The 17,571-nt window shown below is 38.6% G+C and overlaps 1 protein-coding gene across 5 annotated transcripts in view; it reads left to right on the forward strand.

The window, feature by feature from the left end:
• The window catches only part of LOC131682087 (klarsicht protein), a 721,076-nt gene that overhangs the window by 657,229 nt on the left and 46,276 nt on the right, over positions 1-17,571 (forward strand). For all 5 annotated transcript variants that reach the window (XM_058963293.1, XM_058963295.1, XM_058963297.1 and 2 more), the window contains 2 exons: positions 15,351-15,968; positions 16,198-17,104. In XM_058963293.1, the coding sequence (XP_058819276.1) occupies positions 15,351-15,968; positions 16,198-17,104 (1,525 nt within the window). The remainder of the gene's footprint in view (positions 1-15,350; positions 15,969-16,197; positions 17,105-17,571) is intronic.

The following is a 17,571-nucleotide window of genomic DNA, read 5'->3' on the forward strand; positions in this document are numbered from 1 at the left end:
TGTATCTTTATTAAAAATGAGATATATGCGTGAATAATAAAGTGTGAGTATGTATGATGCAAATATGTGCTTTTTATTGCTTCATCATGTAGTGAGAGGAAGAAAGTTCGAAAGCGTAGTACTATAAATAAGAGTATTTTATGCTATAGGATTATTTATTAATGAGTATTTCCAAATAATCCTTGCGCGCATCATTGCAACCTCCAGTGTCATTTTATTTCGTAAGAGAAGATTTGCAAGCGTTCTACGTTCTGCTAATTGGATTCATTCACTTATAAGTGACACACACACACTTCTTAGTAAAACTATCTTTTTCAGATTTGATTTTTCGGACTCTGATCATCAACGATCTATTGGGGTATACATAAGATCATTGTCTCATTGTGATAAAGTTCGTCTATGACAAACCAAGAGAACACTAGAAATTCGGTTTGATGAGCTTTTTGCAGAAATAGCAACAGCTTCGATAGAATCAGATAAGCAAAAATTCCAATTTTTGATTTTTAAAGAGACTTACAAGAAATAAACACAATAAAAGTATTTCTGTGTATTTCTGCTGATACTATAGTGTTCTAATAGGCTAATTGAAGTGTCACAAAGATCCCCAGTATTTTGAAATGAATCGCAAGTATACACAACCATCTTAACAGCGTGTCGGTTTTACCCTAACCATAGGGTGTCGGTTTTACCCCAACAGCGCACATTTTTTTATAAAAGCGATTAAAAATATTGAATTTCTCAAACTCGTCTTCAATGCACCTAGTTGATCATAGGACAGGCCAATAATAATAGGTAATGAAAAATGTGGTGATTTGAAAAGCTTTTGTTCGGTTAAACCTTAAAATCTACCAACGAAATTTAACATCCAGAAGAGTATGAACGCTGCTATCGTATGTTTTGTTAATTTTTATAACATTCGGCGTACTAACGTAAATCCAATTTTTCTTCAAATGCTCTAAATAAACGTACTAATAATAATGTATCATTATGAAATGAATAAAAATTTGATTTCTAGGAAATGTTGTGGGGTGTCGGTTTTACCCACAGTGTCGGTTTTTCCCACAATTCCCCTAAAGTGTTTACACCAGATACAGTCGGATTAGATAGGTTATGACCGAGTGTTTGTTATTAATCATTCCTGAAATTTTTTAGAAGATTTTGAATGATTCTTGAAGATACTGATATTATCCAAATATGTGAATTATCAGATATTCGGGAAATATGACATGATGTACTGCTTATTTAGCACTTGACTGGTGAAAAAAAAACAGAAATTTTATTAACTCGATCATAATTTAGGAGTATTTATTAAATTTGGTATCATGTTGGGTATGACAGACACAACAGGGTAGGGAAAGATGTGCATATTTATTACGTGAGTACAAAACAGAATGCTGTTAAATTGCATACCCTTGGGCTATATTTTATTTTCGCATCATCCCAGTTTTAAAGTGACGATTTTGTATCTCTTTTGCACAACCATTTTAAACATCTTTTTGTGTTAAATTTTATTAGCTTAAGTTACTACATTGATGGAATGTGATCTCAAATCACGGTTTGCGTACAATTTGCGAGCAACGGATGAGTCGAATTTTCTATTTAATATTTAACTGTCTTGGACACCTTTTTCCTACCAATAGACGTTGATTTCATCGATGAAGGATCGAGTATGCCATGTAACATCATTTCTACGTGACAATATTTGAAAGCGACATTGTCGTTTTCCGAGTTTTTTTTTGAATCTTTATTAGTCTTATACACCAACAGGCATACCAAAGCCCCAATGGTGTTGGTCTTAATAATAAACTTATTACCGTAAACTGGGGTGACATTGATCACTTTTCGAAGTAATCATTACATATTTTTAGACGCAATACATTTTTTTCAAGTTTAATATTTTTAAACCATGTACTGATGTGAGGAGAACAAGATTGGATGGTGTTACCTAAAATTGTCCGCTTACAGCTATTTTTCCAAAAATGATTTTAAGTTGAAGTCCGTTTTCGTATTTCGGGGTGACTTTGATAACCTGCATGTTCACCCACATTAAGTTATCGTTGTCAATGTTTTTCATTGAAATGTTTGTTTAAACTGATTCTGAAAAGATATTGATTGTTAAATAGATGTTAATTGGTATTATACAAAGTATTTCAATGTACTGTAAAATTCGAGTAACCAAAATTCGAATAATTTGTGTCCAACTTAAATAAAAGATTCTGAAAACCTTTAAAACTGCTTAAATTGTTTTATTTAAGTGCTTTGTCGACGTACAAAAAGTTTCATCCGTTCTATCACGTTGGAATATTGAACAATAAAAAATGTTGTGAATTTTACCCTTAAAATAATTTGAAATAATTGCCAACTAGTTTTACAAAAAAATGTAATGTAATCGCTTGTAATTTATTACTTTTGCTCAAATCTGAGATTTATTTGTTTTATAAAAAATAAACACTTTACGAAGCTTCGTAAAAATAAGGTAAAGTCAAATTTCGGTTTTTTGTGGTTTTTGTACCCAAAAACGCTTTTAATCCAACTAACAGTGTGATGAGACATTTCTTATAACTCTTATCTTGATAACACATACTACATGGGATAGTGGCAGGACTCAGAGAATCGCTCAAATCAGCATAGGACAACATCAGTGCTAGAAATCTCAAACCAAATCAATGGGAAGGCGAAAAAATGGCCCATAAAATAGACATACAAACGAATTATTGCTAATGCTCTGTTAATAAAATATCTAAATTCATTGTGGTGGGAAAACTGGAAATGGAAATCGTCATTTTTCATAAATTTCTCTCTACATTCGGAAAGTGTTATCCTCGTTATTAATCATATTACGTTTTCGTTTCAACTCGACGCATTCCCAAAATAAAAACCTGTTTTAATCCACCTAGTGGTGCAATTGTGCTTGTCTCATTTGTCCAGACTACGATTCCATGGCTGGTTATGTTCAATACAATGGTGGAAATGAATATTACATGTTCAGTACGATTTGCACATACATACAATGGATCGACAGCCACGATCTTGAGACACTATGTGATACTGAAACATCGCTTGAAACCAGCGGCGGATCATGGAGAAAGATCCGGGAGGTCCAGGTCCTGCCGAAAATTTTCAACTTGTTAAGAAATTTTAAACTAGTTTTAATTTTAAAGTAGCAACCCCTCACTGCATACTCCCTCCGGGCCGGTATGATTGACGATTTTTAGAGTGATTGCATAACCTTTCTATATGAGAAAGGTAAAAATGTACCAAAGTCCAAAAAAGTCAATTTTTGTCAAACATCTCAATGTTTCATGCATTTCAAAGACATTTGGCATCAAAAATACAAATTTGATTTTGAAAATTTTTCATTTCGGTTTATATGGGAATTTGCTGTGTGATTGCACTCTTCAACTCGTAACTCCGGAACCGGAAGTCCAATCAATAAAAAATTCAATAGTAGCCGATGGGAAGGTTGTACCTTTCATTTGAGACTAACTTTGTGCAAATCGATCCAGCCATCTCTGATTAAAAGAGGTCACATTTTTTTCCACATACACACATACATACACACACAGACATTTTCCGATCTCGACGAACTCAGTCGATTGGCATATGACACTCGGCCCTCCGGGTCGGGATTAGATTGACGAATTTTAGAGTGAATGAGAAAGGCAAAAACATTTTTAGCAAATGTTGAAAGTTATGCATTTTTTGGTGAGCAGTTCTATGTTTCATAGACATCAAATCAATTTTAACTTCGCTTCCTATTAAATAAAGACCCTTATTACAGTACATCTCTACAAAAGCGAGCTCAATTTGAAAAGAAATCTGAGGATTATGATTGATTACAGAACTCTGGAATTTTCTATTGGAATGTTTTCAGGCAGGAATTTGATATTGATGCTATTAGACAACTGTGAAATCAAGACCAATAGATCAGTTACATATCAGGACCCCATTCCGACAATTTAACAAAAGTCCTCATGATGTTTATAACAACAGGTTATCAATCTACGGATCAGATAATTGTTATTGTGATATTGAATTAAATCAGTCTGCATCAATAAATTTTCAACTTCAATCCATTTTTTTTTGGGAGGGGGGGTGTATGGTGTTAAACCCCAAAACCTTCTCTTGGCTACGCCGTTGCATGGAGTTATTTATTTCGCTTTTCATTTTCCGATATGTTTCAGATCGATCCGATGGTCATAAGTTAGAAAAATTGTAGTCAGAAGGTTCGCACAAATGAACATTTTTGCACTGATAAGTTATCAAGTTCCTTCCAGACAACTTGGAAGTGTTCGGTGATTATTTCTACCGGTTGTAGATAGAAAAATGAAATACAAAATTCGTATTAATGAAATAATGTTTAGCTTATATCAATGGATTATTACTATATTGAACAATAAATAGGCGACAAAGAGTAATTCACAAACAACAAGCCATAACTTTTGAAGTATTCAAAATGGATATTTGAAGTCTTCAGTAAAGTTATTCACAAAAGTAAGAGCTACAAATTTGCTGAAGGCATCATTTCGATATAATCACTTCCACGAAAATTTGTGAAAATATCTCACTCATAGGGGGATTAATCAGCAAAACACAATACCAAAAGAAAGGGCATATTGCCTCCATTATATTCTCCGAAGATACTATTGACCTAAAGTAAGCCGTTTTGGCGTTAATAATAGATTACATGTTTTTGGTCATATTTCTGGCAATGGGAAATGATAAAAATCTTTCGTCCGCATTTAATTATAAATATCTCTTTTGATAATAGTCTGATTTCAACAGTGTATAGCTTGTTCGAAAGGTATGCGTTAAAGCTGCCTAAAAACATATAAATTGTTAATCTATATTGTCAATTTCGGCAGATAATTCAAAAAACTGCAAAAAACGCCATTTTTACGCATTCAAACATTTATATCTTGGAAACTAAACATCAGAATCAAAAACAAATTAATAGCGTTCTTACTGTTTTTTAGTTCTTTCATTCAAAATTGGTTTGGATAAGATCGGTTCAGCCATTGTTGAGAAACACGAATGAGAATTTGTCCGTTACACACCCCAAGTAGCACGCTTTGTTACTGTATAGTATTTGTAACTCTCTTGGTAACAACTATGTTATGGAAAAAGCGCACTTTGTTTGTATGTTGTGCAACATGTTCCTAATTGCAGCAAAATAATGAAAACAATAGCTGTGCCATTTGCTGAGCACTGGGTAGTTGGACAGCTCTGTTTTAGGGTGGAATGGCAAACAAAGAGGCATTTGCAACTTGTTAGACTGTTTGTGCAAGTTAGCAAAGTTTCTGATTAGTTTCACAACTGTTATTGATGTTTGCATACTTAACACTATTGGCCAGCTCTATAGTTACATAGTTGCACAATCAGTTTAAAAACTCGTGGAAATTGTTTTCAAATATATCCAACACTAAAAAATATTGTGTAGCATTTGTGCAACATTTAAAACTTTCAACAAGTTGCAATTGCTACTTGGGACAGACACACACACAGACATTGTCCCAAATCGTCGAGCTGAGTCGATTGGTATATAAGACTCGGCCCTCCGGGCCTCGGAAAAAATCTTGAAAGTTTGAGCGGATTCTATACATTTCTTTTATAAGAAATGTAAAACCGAACAATATACTCAAAAAGTATAACAAATCAGTATTTTATATGTTTAGAGTAAAAATCAGTTCAAATTAAAATGATTCTGTAGATTATTCTGGTTTAATAAGCGATCTAGGAAAAAAAATTCGAGTGATCAAAGTCACCCCGCTGATCAAAGTCCCCTCGGATTACGGTACTAACATTCAAGTCATACATACAAATAGTGATCATACAATAATTCAACGGTAAAAAAGTCAAATGTGGTTAAAACATTGATTAAAAAGTCTAGAAAATCGCTGACGCAGAGTTTGTCTAGACACGTTGAAATCGAAAGCTGAAGCAACCTGGTTGAAAATCCTTTGTAGACCAGTGATGGCTCCATGCATACTATAATTAGTGCGTCTGAACGGTAATCGAAGCATAATGTTGTTGCGTAATGTTTTTGGTGCGACGTTTATATTAATTTGTTCTAATATAGCTGGGGCATCTATATGACCTTGCAAAGTGTCGGCGATGAACAAAGGGGTTCCAGTTGAATCAGCTGACACCGGTTTTCATAGCTAGGTAATCGGACAGGATCTCTCCACGGCAATCTACGGAGCGCCAAACGTAAAAAGCGACGCTGTACGCTTTCAATGCTCTCAACGCCGTTATTGTAGTTTGAGCTCCACACTTCAGGGCAATATTCTAGGATTGATCATGGTACTCCAGTCAGCAAAGGCTTGAAGCTGCTGTTGGAGAAATCTGCAATCTTCAATTTATTTATTTATTTATTTATTTAAACTTCTTTCTTCATAGGTCAGACTATAATGAAGGTGGAGGAGGAAAAGCCCATTTGAAGATGGATCTTCAAATGCGCGTAAAAACCTCACTATCTTTTAGCACACACATGATTAACAAAGTTTCACATTACATTACATTTATCTTAACTAAATAGCAATCAGTCTTAAAATAATTCTTCATGTTTATCTTATATGCTAAGTAAGTCGTCTAAGCCTATCTTTATAAACGTCACTTGATACAGCAAGGTCGAAATATTCATAAACCTTATTAAATACATTGCACATTGCCCTAATGGGCTCGTTTTGGCCATATTCAGTACGTTGAAAGTCAAGTCTTAAAAAGTCTCGCGATCTTAAATATCTAGGGGGCACGTTAACATTAACCTGTGATAATATATCTGGAGCATCTATCTTACTAGTTAGAAGCTTTCCATTAAAAACAGCTCTAGATATATCTTTTGGCAAGGGTATCCATGTCTAGTAAACGGCAGCGATCGACATATGGTGGTAGCTCCAGTGGGTTTTGCCATGGTAAAGATTTGAGAGCGTAACGAATGAACCTAGCTTGTACTGCTTCAATTCTATTTGTCCAAACACCCGTGTAAGGACTCCAGACGACAGCTGACGCTTCGAGAATAGAACGGACCAGAGAGAAGTACAGAGTTCGCAAACAGTACGGATCGGTAAATTCTTTTGCGATTCTTATGATGATACCAAGGTTTCTATTTGCTTGGGATATAAGCTGTGAATCCAGCAGCACGCCAAGGTCTCTTACAACTGACACTCTTTCGAGTGATTGTCCTGAGATTGAATAATTCCAAGGGATTGGATTTTTTCTGCGAGTAAATGAGATCACAAAGCATTTGGACACACTGAGAGTTAAAAGGTTACGAGTACACCAATAATAGAAAGCATCTAAGTGTCGCTGTAGTGCGATGCAGTCTTCTATGGAACGTATGATGAGAAATAGTTTCAGATCGTCAGCGTAAATTAGTTTGCATCCCGGCGGTAAAATAAAGCAAACGTCATTGAGGTACAAGGAAAAAAGTAAGGGTCCGAGATTGCTTCCCTGGGGGACTCCCGACATGTTGATGAAGCTATATGACTCATGGTTTCCTAATTTTACTGATAAGGATCGGCCAACGAGATATGACTTGAGCCACTCCGTGAAGTTTCGAGATGCACCAAGCCGCTCAACCTTCGCTAGCAGAAAAGACTGATCGACGCGATCAAATGCTGCTTTGAGATCCGTATAGATAGCATCTACTTGGGCCCAGACTCTATATGTTTAATAAAGTGCGAGGTAAACTGAGCTAAATTCGTAGTTGTGGATCTAGCTGGGAAGAAGCCATGTTGTTCTGATGATATGTACGTTTTAGTTGCTCTGAATAGTACATTCCCTACTAGAATTTCGAATAGTTTCGATCCTGCGCAAAGAGAGGTGTTGCCGCGATTGTTTGCCACATCCTGTTTATCACCTTTTTTAAAAAAAAAAAAACGGGAAACATGACCGATTTCTTCCAACACAGCGGAAACACTGCTTGGGAAAGCGATTGATTGAAGATTAATTTCAACGGAGCATACAGTGTGCTTGCACATTTCTGCGGGATTATAGCAGGAATCCCATCTGGTCCAGCTGAAGTTGATGACTTCATTTTTCCAATAGCCGCAAGAATATCTGCGTCGGAAAAGCTAATGTTACTTAGGTTCAACACATCACAAGGAACATCGCAGATACCGCATCCAACTTCAGTTGGGGAGGCCGAAGCCTTTTTAAATACACTTGAAAAATGCTTCGCAAACAGATCGCAGATATGACTAGGTGTGTTTACAGATTCATCTGCCAGAAACATACTGGAAGGAAGTCCATTCTCCTTGCGCTTTCTATTTACAAAAGACCAAAAGCTTTTTGGATTCCGTTTAAGATTGGATTGAGTTTTTGGAACATGTCTGGAATAAAGAAAGCGGTTGTACGATTTATAATTGCTGCTGGCGATAATAAACTCCTGCTTTGTGAATGGGTTTCGTCGGCTTGTATAATGGCGGAGTGCTGCTGCTTTCCAACGTTTGAGCTGTCGAAGGCGCCGATTTGACCAGGGAGGCTTATTGCGAGGACTAGGTGCCGGAACATGTACTCTGAACAAATCTGTTAAGGTGAGTGTAAACCTATCTACAGCAACGTCAACATCTATTGCGTGATTTAGCAGGTTCAACCAGTCGATATTCTGTAGTGAGTTATTGAGACCAGGAATATCGGCTTTTGAAAAAATAAAACTTCGGTCTTCAAGGATCTCATCGAAAGAAATCCGCTGGGGGCAGACCTGTGTCACTACGAGAGGAGGGTGATGTGAGTCAATATCGACCAGCGGCTCGTCTGCTTCAAAGATATAGCAGTTTTTCGAAGCTTCCTCGTTGACAAACAGCAGATCTAAGGTTCGATTCCGGTTGTTAGTAGCTGTTCACATTTGTGACATGTTTAGTATGGACATCCCATCGAGCAAAGCAATACTAGACCTTGAGAAAGTAGATTCAGATGGATCGGGAGAAGCGTAGCCAGAATAAGTGGATTTTCATATAAGCGCAGGCTGGTTATAATCGCCAAACAGTAAATGAACAGCGTTTGGTTCCAGAGAGTTAGTGATATCAAGCGCGGTATCGACATGCGCTTGAATAACGTTAGCGTCACAATACACAACACCTACACATATAGTGGCATCTTGAATGCGAATATTTACCCACAGTTGTTCAATATCGTTGTTGTTAATTGTGTTTCGTTTTGACGATAGCCGGTTGGATACCGCGATAAGAACACCACCACCTCGCGTTTTTTTCAGTATTTGATGGGTCACGATCATTGCGGTAGATGGGGTAACTTGGTCTTAATAGCTGAATCGAGTTGATTTGATCGTTCAACCACGTTTCAGTTAAAACAATCACGTCATAATCAACATCCGTGGCAGCAACGAACAGCTCATCGATTTTCGTACGAAGTCCTCTTACGTTCTGGTAATATATTCGAAGGTGATCACACAAATGATCATATGACGACAGCATACGTGTACGTTGAGGGCGATTTATAGCAATGGTAGTATCAACCTGCGGAAGAGATGGATTTTCAACGGGCGTAGCATCAACATGTCCAACTTCGGAAGAACACATACACTCTTTATTTTTACCTGAGTAAACTGAAATTGAACTATTATGATCTTCGGGTTCACTGTTTAAGTAACCGTTGGTGGAATCAAGCATATTGTGTCCATCAGTTGTCTGCAAATGGAGTTCATTTTGAGGAGGTACGAATTATGCGAAAAATCTTGAGATCATCCGCGAAGGACAATCGGGGAATCTTCAGAATTAGATGTACATCATTGAAGTATATCAGAAACATCCACGGTCCCAAGTGGCTTCCTAGATGTATTCCTGACGTAGAAGTGAATATAGGGCCCTGGCAATCTCCTACGATAACCGCTATCTCACGGTCTGTGAGGTAAGATAGAAACCACTGCAAAACACTACCATTTATTCCAAATCTCTCCATTTTTGCTATTGTGATATCGTGGTTTAGCTTATCAAAAGCGGCAGATGATGATCGCGAAGGGTTTGAGCGTTTGCATGTTAACGTGTTTGATCGCGTGAGCGTGTGTGTCGCGTATGTAAATTCGCATGCATAACCGTGTGGTTATTTGCACATTCGTCTGGGGTTTTGAATGTTCTCGTGGACCGTGATTTAATGGTGAGTGTACAGTTCAGATGCTAGAAGAGGGTAGGTTCTCCCATATCACTAGAGTACCCGACAATGTCGCCCTGAAACTTTTGCCCAGTGTGTATGTGCCTCATATTTTTTTTTGAAATGGTCCAACTGCAGTATGGATCTTGGTAGCTATTATTTAGGGTAGGACGTGACCGATTCATGATCGCGTGGATCGTACTTGAGACCTTGTTTATAAATTTGTTTGTTCGTGTTGATAACTTCATTTAATCACATTAGCGTTCGTATATTTGCGAGATCGTGGGTGAAGGTTTGCTTTTGTGGCCAGGATTGTGTTATCACGCAGGGCATTTGAATGTTCTCGCTAACCGCAATTTTGAGTATACGGCTCAGATCTAGAAGGGAGTGAGTTTCTCCCATATCACTAGAGTATATATTTTTTATACTTTTTGATCTTTTTCACTTTTTTTCATCAAACAGTCCTTTTTGAAGTATATTTTCAGAAAACACACCGAATTCATACAGGTTGCTCGAAGAGTCCGTGAAAAAATACCAAGTCTGTTTGTCCCATTATTGAATTCTACGCATAATTGTCCCACTAACAAAAACCTAAAAAAGTAAACAATAAAAAATAATTAAGTAGCGTTTAGTTGAGAAGTACATTACGCTAGATTTTGGACACTGAAAAAATTGATGGAAAAATAAAAGTTTATTTAAAAAGAGATGGCTGTGGTTATATTGATTACAGTAGTGTATCCTGTAAAGCTCTTCATCACTATCGTCGCTTCCATAACATGGCGAACTCATCTATATTCGAATTTGATGAAGCAAAAAATTTCCGGAGTAACTAGAAAACTTACGACATACACTTTTGTAAACAAAATGAGTAATGAACATCGTTTGCAAAGATCGTGCTGAAGTTTCCGGCTTCTTTCCGATTTCTCGGCATAACAGTCCCACTGAACATTTTTCGTAAAAACTGATGTTAGTTGTAGTTTTATAATGAAAAACTGAACTGATTATATCAAGCATGTAAAGGCGCTATAAACTAGGCGTGTTAGCCAGGGCAGGGCTAAATACCTCTGTACCATCCCAGGAACCAAAGGAGTGACATTAACCCTCTTAGCCAAATCACTACCAACAATTTATCAAATCTCCATCAAATTGAAACGGTCGGTACGGTTGTCCACGTTTCTTCCTTATTTAAGGTTCAAAATGATTCGTTGAATAAATTCTTCATTAAATGAATAATTTTATTGCGGTACAGTTTTGAATCATCTTCATTTTGTACGCCGCTCGGTTGGCCTGGTTGCTTTAATGATTGTGTCGCATACTATATGTACCACAAACATTAATATTGACAAGAAAAATTGTAGGCGAACGTCTGCAATTTTCCTGGATCCCTACATGTATTGGCTGTGTATGTGTAGACTAGACTTGACTAAGAAAACTGAACTGATTATAATGGAAGCGATTGCAATGAACGTAATTCACGACAATAAAGCATTATTTGTTGTACCACTTCTATCCAGATTACTCATACAATGTTCATCTTCAATCGCGTTTTTCTCAGTTGCCAGTTTTGTAACATAGGACAATTGGGCGCAGAACGGCAGTGTAGCTGTGCTCAAACTCAGTTCCAACACCTTCCACATTTATTCACTTCCAAACTGATTGAAGTCTTACGCAGAATCGAATGCTTAAGTTCAAAAGGAATATAAATTCATTCACCAACCAAAGTATTCATTTGTTATATATAAACAAATCGATGGCAGAAGGTTGTATCTTTTAAATTTTTGAGCACACGTGAACTGCGCAATCTATGTCTGTTGTATTTTGTTCGATAATCCCCCTCAGCACAAGCATAGAAGTATAGTTCAGTTTGCAATTGAAACCGAAACTATGCGAATGAATTAGCTGCACCGAACGAATGCATGACGAGGCAAACAAACGAGCGGCGGACATGATTTGAATTTTGTTCCTCTTTCAAGCTAACCCGGGGATGTCAATTTTTTTCTGATCTCTGCCTGAGACTTCTAGTGTATGTAAGCTTGGTTTTTGGGTCGATGAATGTAGGGCATATACCTAGGCTGCTAGCTAGGACCAATTAATGCTAGTGAGGTAACGAGCGTTGGTATAATCGCATTTAAAACCGCGTTTATAAATTCGTAAAAGCTAATCAGGAATTTGTATTACCGCGAAGCGCACAAGCGTTGAGTGTGCCAGCGTGTGTATATCTTTGCCTGTTGGAATTTTTTTATACGACCGCGTAGCCGTTTGCGTATTCAGGTGAACCTCAGTATGAGAGCCGCCATTCTCACTGTAGTACCCATTCGAGCAACACCGGTTGCTGACTAGCAGTTTCTGAAACATAATTTGTTGCAAATATGTGTATGTCAACGATTATTGCGCTGGTTTGGCAAACAAAAAAGTACAAGGGTGTAAAGCTAGCATGAGCTGCAACTAATCGTAGTCGTTAATTGTTGCAAGTGCTATTTGGGCTACCATAGCGCCCTGAAACGTTTTATCTGGTGTGTAAAGGTCCGTATTTTTGAGTGGGAGCTCCCGGGCGATAACTTTCGTAATCGTGCGAGATCGAGCATTTGTATGTTGGCGTTTGAGACAGCGTTTATAAATTCGTAGGTGGACTCACTCGCCAGGACGTTTGTATGATTACCAGATCGTGGGAGTAGGTATACGTGAATGGTCGCGTTTGCTACTGGGTTTGTATTATCGCGAAAGTCGCGAGTGTTTGTATGTTATTGTATGCGTTTTTTATCGTTTGTATGTTGCGTATGCTAGAGCATTTGAGGTTTCGCATATACTAATGCGTTTCTATAACCGTTTTGTCGTTGAAAAGCATGCAACATGAAAGGGCCCAATAAGTGCTACCGGTCTCCTCGATTCACTAATATCAAGGCAAGGCGTTTTTCAATCAACATCAACAAACACAACAAACAACGTTGTGTTAAAGATCAATGTGAAGAGTTACAATTATGTCTAATTGTGCAATTCTTTTAGATGACGCATTAAATGGAGATTTTCGATTAAAGTACTATTATTTTTGATAATTGATGCGCTAAGTTTATTCTGATTGACAACCGTGTCCAGTTTTATTACACTGCGAGGTTATGTATGTTGTGTTTGAACAAGACCTGAACAAATATTGCATATATTTGAAGTACATATCCCCAATAGTGTTTTCTTAAACTATCATGGCAATCAGAGCACTATTTGACCGTATGCTTTTGGTGCAAAAGTATTTTGCCCAAAGTGTTACTTAGACGAATGCCCATTCTGTTTGACTAAATAACCGTAGAAGAGAACAACATAAATCAGTGATTCTCAACCTGGGATCCGCGAAGTCATTGCTGGGGGTCCGCGAAGAAAAATATATTTTCCGAGCGCTGATTGGAATTTCAAGTCTTGCTTCCTAACAAATTAAAAATAACAGATTGATAGCATACAAAATCGATGTTTATCCGTAGGGGTCCGCAACAACCCAGGACAATTTCTAAGGGGTCCGTGGTACGAAAAAGGTTGAGAACCGCTGACATGAATTAATTAGTAACGAAATGCCCGCGGTGCCAACTGGGGTACAGATAACCTTTTCCCGTTTTTGCTTGAACCCGGGACTGGGTCAATTTTAGCCCCAACCGCGTTCAGTCAATTCATTTCGACAAGATAACGGATTTGGAGTATGACTCATTTCGAATGGGAGTGGCATTAGAGAAGATCGGCTGGGATCTGTGGTACATACAAATATTACGGTACAGGTAATAGTTATTTTGGGCCACTCAAAATTATTTCGAAGTTTTTTTGTAGGTTCGGTTTACTGTCCTTGATTAATCTTTTCCAGACTCTTTTGATTTTTCCTTTTGCTAGTATTCCTTCTGTAAAAATATAAAAAAGTAAATTCGATTGAGACATTCTCTTGCTATTTAGCTTGACAATTTCAGCAAGCAAATCTTATATCCTGATACATTGGGGAACGTGCCACTTGAGCCAATTTATACTGAAGCGAAACGAAAACTTATTAAAAAAAACCAACCAAAAATATTAGTAAACGACCACTGAAGCATGGATAAGAAACAACATTCCATGGCCGGTTGAGTGTTCGATAAAAATTCTCGGAAATTGATCGTGAGCGACTTTTGATACATATTGCTAAGATTATATTGCCTACCAAATCAAGCTCTTGCTCTTTTCACTTTCCTACTAATTCAACTTCTTTCCTGTATTGCTTGTGGAGATGCAGAGATAGTCTTGGTCTCTATTTACGGCGAGTGTCGAAATACCATTCCTCTCCTTCGCTGGTAGAACTGCATTGCAGGTGTCTGGCGTCGTTATTAATAATTTTCTGAAAATGTTGAGCCGGTAAAACATGTACAATGATTTACTCTCGCAAGCATTTTTTTGGTTCATTGTGCATTCTCACTCATTCGGTCAATCACGAAGTGCAACTACGGGCAGTCTACCTAAGCTTAGCTAAGAATGTGTCTTTTTGTCTTATTTTGAATATTGTATATCTATTCTTGTCTTCTTGTATTTGTAGTTTTTCAGTTAACAGCATGCTTCCGTGCTGATCGGTCGATTTGGACTTCGAGTTACAAATTCTTAATTCACACCAAAACAAATTATTTTGTGATAACATTTTAACTATAACAAAATCGACAAATAAACATATTTTACAAAAAAAAAGTTTAAGTATTCTTCGGATATTTACCTTCTTTGTAAGGATCTTTCGTAGTGCTCAGTCTGTTTACAAATGTGACACTTTGCAACTTGATATTCATATGTAGACAGTGTTGTCTGAGTATAGGAAGTGATTTCTCATCATATGAATTTTGTTACATAGACAATCAATTTGGGGGGGTGAAGAGTACAGCCTTAAAACCAATCATTACCTACTGTGTGGAGTAGCACTGGTTGAATCAAATATTTGTTTTCAATTTTACTTCCTATCGATCCTCATAGCAAGATTTCGACCGTCTCCTCATACACGCAACTGATTTAGTTTCTAGTAATTATGTAAATTCCTTGCTTCTTTGGGATAATGAAATAGGAAGAATAAAGCAAAATAAAAAGAAAGAATAATCGAAGAGAAAGGGAAATTCAGGGGGATTACAATATATACTTCGCAAACAAATTTGGCTTGACTTTTTCTGACAGATTTTATACTTTTGATTAAAATCTACCATCCAGTTGATTTTTTTTTTTCTAAATCTCCCTTTTTCGCTCTCCTCTCCTCCACACAGGAATGGCTCGAGAAGCAACCGCTGGACGTGGCCACAACGGCACCGAACTCAACCGGATCTGGCCCGACGACCGATTGTGAAGCTTCCGGTGAGTACACCGATTCCGATTCGATCACCCGCGACACGGACAGTTCGGAAGGGCTAGCCAACTCGGTGGCGACCTGTTTACAGGGCGATCAAACCTCTCAGGAGTTGCTCACGGACAACGTGTACCCGTCGGAGACATCGATCGTATCGAACGATGAGGTGGATTTGAAAAACAACTCCAACTCAAATCCGTCGCTAGTGAAGCGACGGGTTAATAAACCGTCCGGCGAACGACCCTGGTCGGTGTCCTGCATTTCTCAGTTGAACACCTCGGCGGTGGAAATCAATCAGTATGGCGAACGGTTGGAGAAGCATCAAAACCAACGTCTTACGGCCAGTTTCTCGATCAGTGAATCGGCACTGAACACGATGTCGGCCATGCGCAGTACGCTGAAGTCGTCGACAACGGGAACGGTGGGAACGATGATTACAACCAGCAGCAGCGGGGGCGGCAGCCAGCAACCACTGATGGCGAAGAGTTCCGACAGCAAGGGTTCGCTGAAGAAGCGTAAGCTGCGCTCGAGGAGAAAGGTGAGTGCGGGGGTGGGATATTTTGCTTTGTTTATCTTGACTGTTTAATGAGAATGTGCTGTTTTTGCACTGACTGCAACCGGAGGTGTGATAAACAACTGATTGTCTGATAAAGAATACAATTTGGTTGCAGTCGTTCGAAATTTTGCAAACCGTTTGAAAGTGTTTCGGATGTGCGTTGTTAGTTATGAACTCATCAAGGTAGTAATTCATTCATTTCTTTTTTTAGAATCGCATCGACGAATCCGGTTCTGACGAATCACAGCCCCCCATACAGCAGTCCTCTGCGCTGCATCTTCTTCAGCATTCACTAATTCTCCAGCACCAGCAACAATTACTTCAACAGCAACAACAACAACAGCACCAGCAACTACAACAACCCTTACGGGAAATTCAACTATCGACTGGAAGCAGCAGCGGTAGTGGTCGCCAGCAACAGCATCAGTCCAGCAGCAGCCATCGGGGAAACCTGCTCAAATCCGAGTCCTTCTCCGGTCGGATTCGGCTGTCGGACGACTTGGTCACGCTGTCGTCACTGTCCGGATCGTCTGGATCCCGCAAATCGTTCTCTGCTCGGCAGACGACGAGGGGAACGACCATGACGACACTGTTGGCCACGGTATCGACGAAGAAGTCCGCTCCGGATAGCGAGGAGGAACAGCAGCAATCGGCAGCACTGATGGCGAAGCCCAACTTCAAGATCGGCTCCAGTGTCACCCGTGCCCGCTGCGGTAGTGTCAATCTAGGATCATTAGCCGCGTTGGCTAATTATAATCTAGATGGCGTAGAGCGGGCTGAGACCGATCCGAATGGAGCCGGAACTGGCACCGAGGAGATGAGCAGCTTCTCGGAGCAAGCATGGGATAACTACCAGGAGAAGTACATGAGCGAACCGTACTCGGAGGATCGCGATACGGACGCGGCACGACGCCTGCTGGATTTTGGCGATGATTACCGAAACTTTATCGATTCACAGTCGGACTGTGCGTCCTCGTCGCTGTCGGCGGCAAACATGGATTCGATGTCACCGCCACGATTCCGCAAGAACGAGTCGCTCAGCAAGAGTTCGGAGCCGAACGTGAACTCGCTGAACCGGCGGAAGCGACTGGATGAGTACCGGATGGACGATCGATACAGTGAGTAGTAGTGTGGTCAATTGCAATTTTGTCGCTATATTAGTACCATCTTACTCACTTATTTTTATTTACGTGGCTAAAATGAACTAATTCGTCACGTAAAAGGCAGTTAAAATAACATTTTTTAAATTTCGAATATATTTTGCGAATTAACCTGACAGACCTAATTTTCAAAGTTCTTTATCAGATTTATTAGGATAATTTCGCATGAGCAGACTTTTCAGTTATTTGTAATTTTGAGGAAGTTGTTAAAAATTGGCCAGCAGTAATGTTGAATTTAAGATAAGTTTTCAAGAGCCATTTTTTTCTTTGGCTGATAGAAAGCAGATTTGTCTTCTTTGCTAGTCTATATAGCATATTTACCGTGTTTTTAAGGGAAGTTTTCATAGAAAGCTTCATAGAAAGCTTCATAGAAAGCTGGTCTCTTGATTCAAAACAAGGGAAATGTTAACTATAAAAACCTTCTC

The sequence above is a fragment of the Topomyia yanbarensis genome, chromosome 2, assembly GCF_030247195.1.
Source record: "Topomyia yanbarensis strain Yona2022 chromosome 2, ASM3024719v1, whole genome shotgun sequence".
NCBI lineage: Eukaryota > Metazoa > Arthropoda > Insecta > Diptera > Culicidae > Topomyia > Topomyia yanbarensis.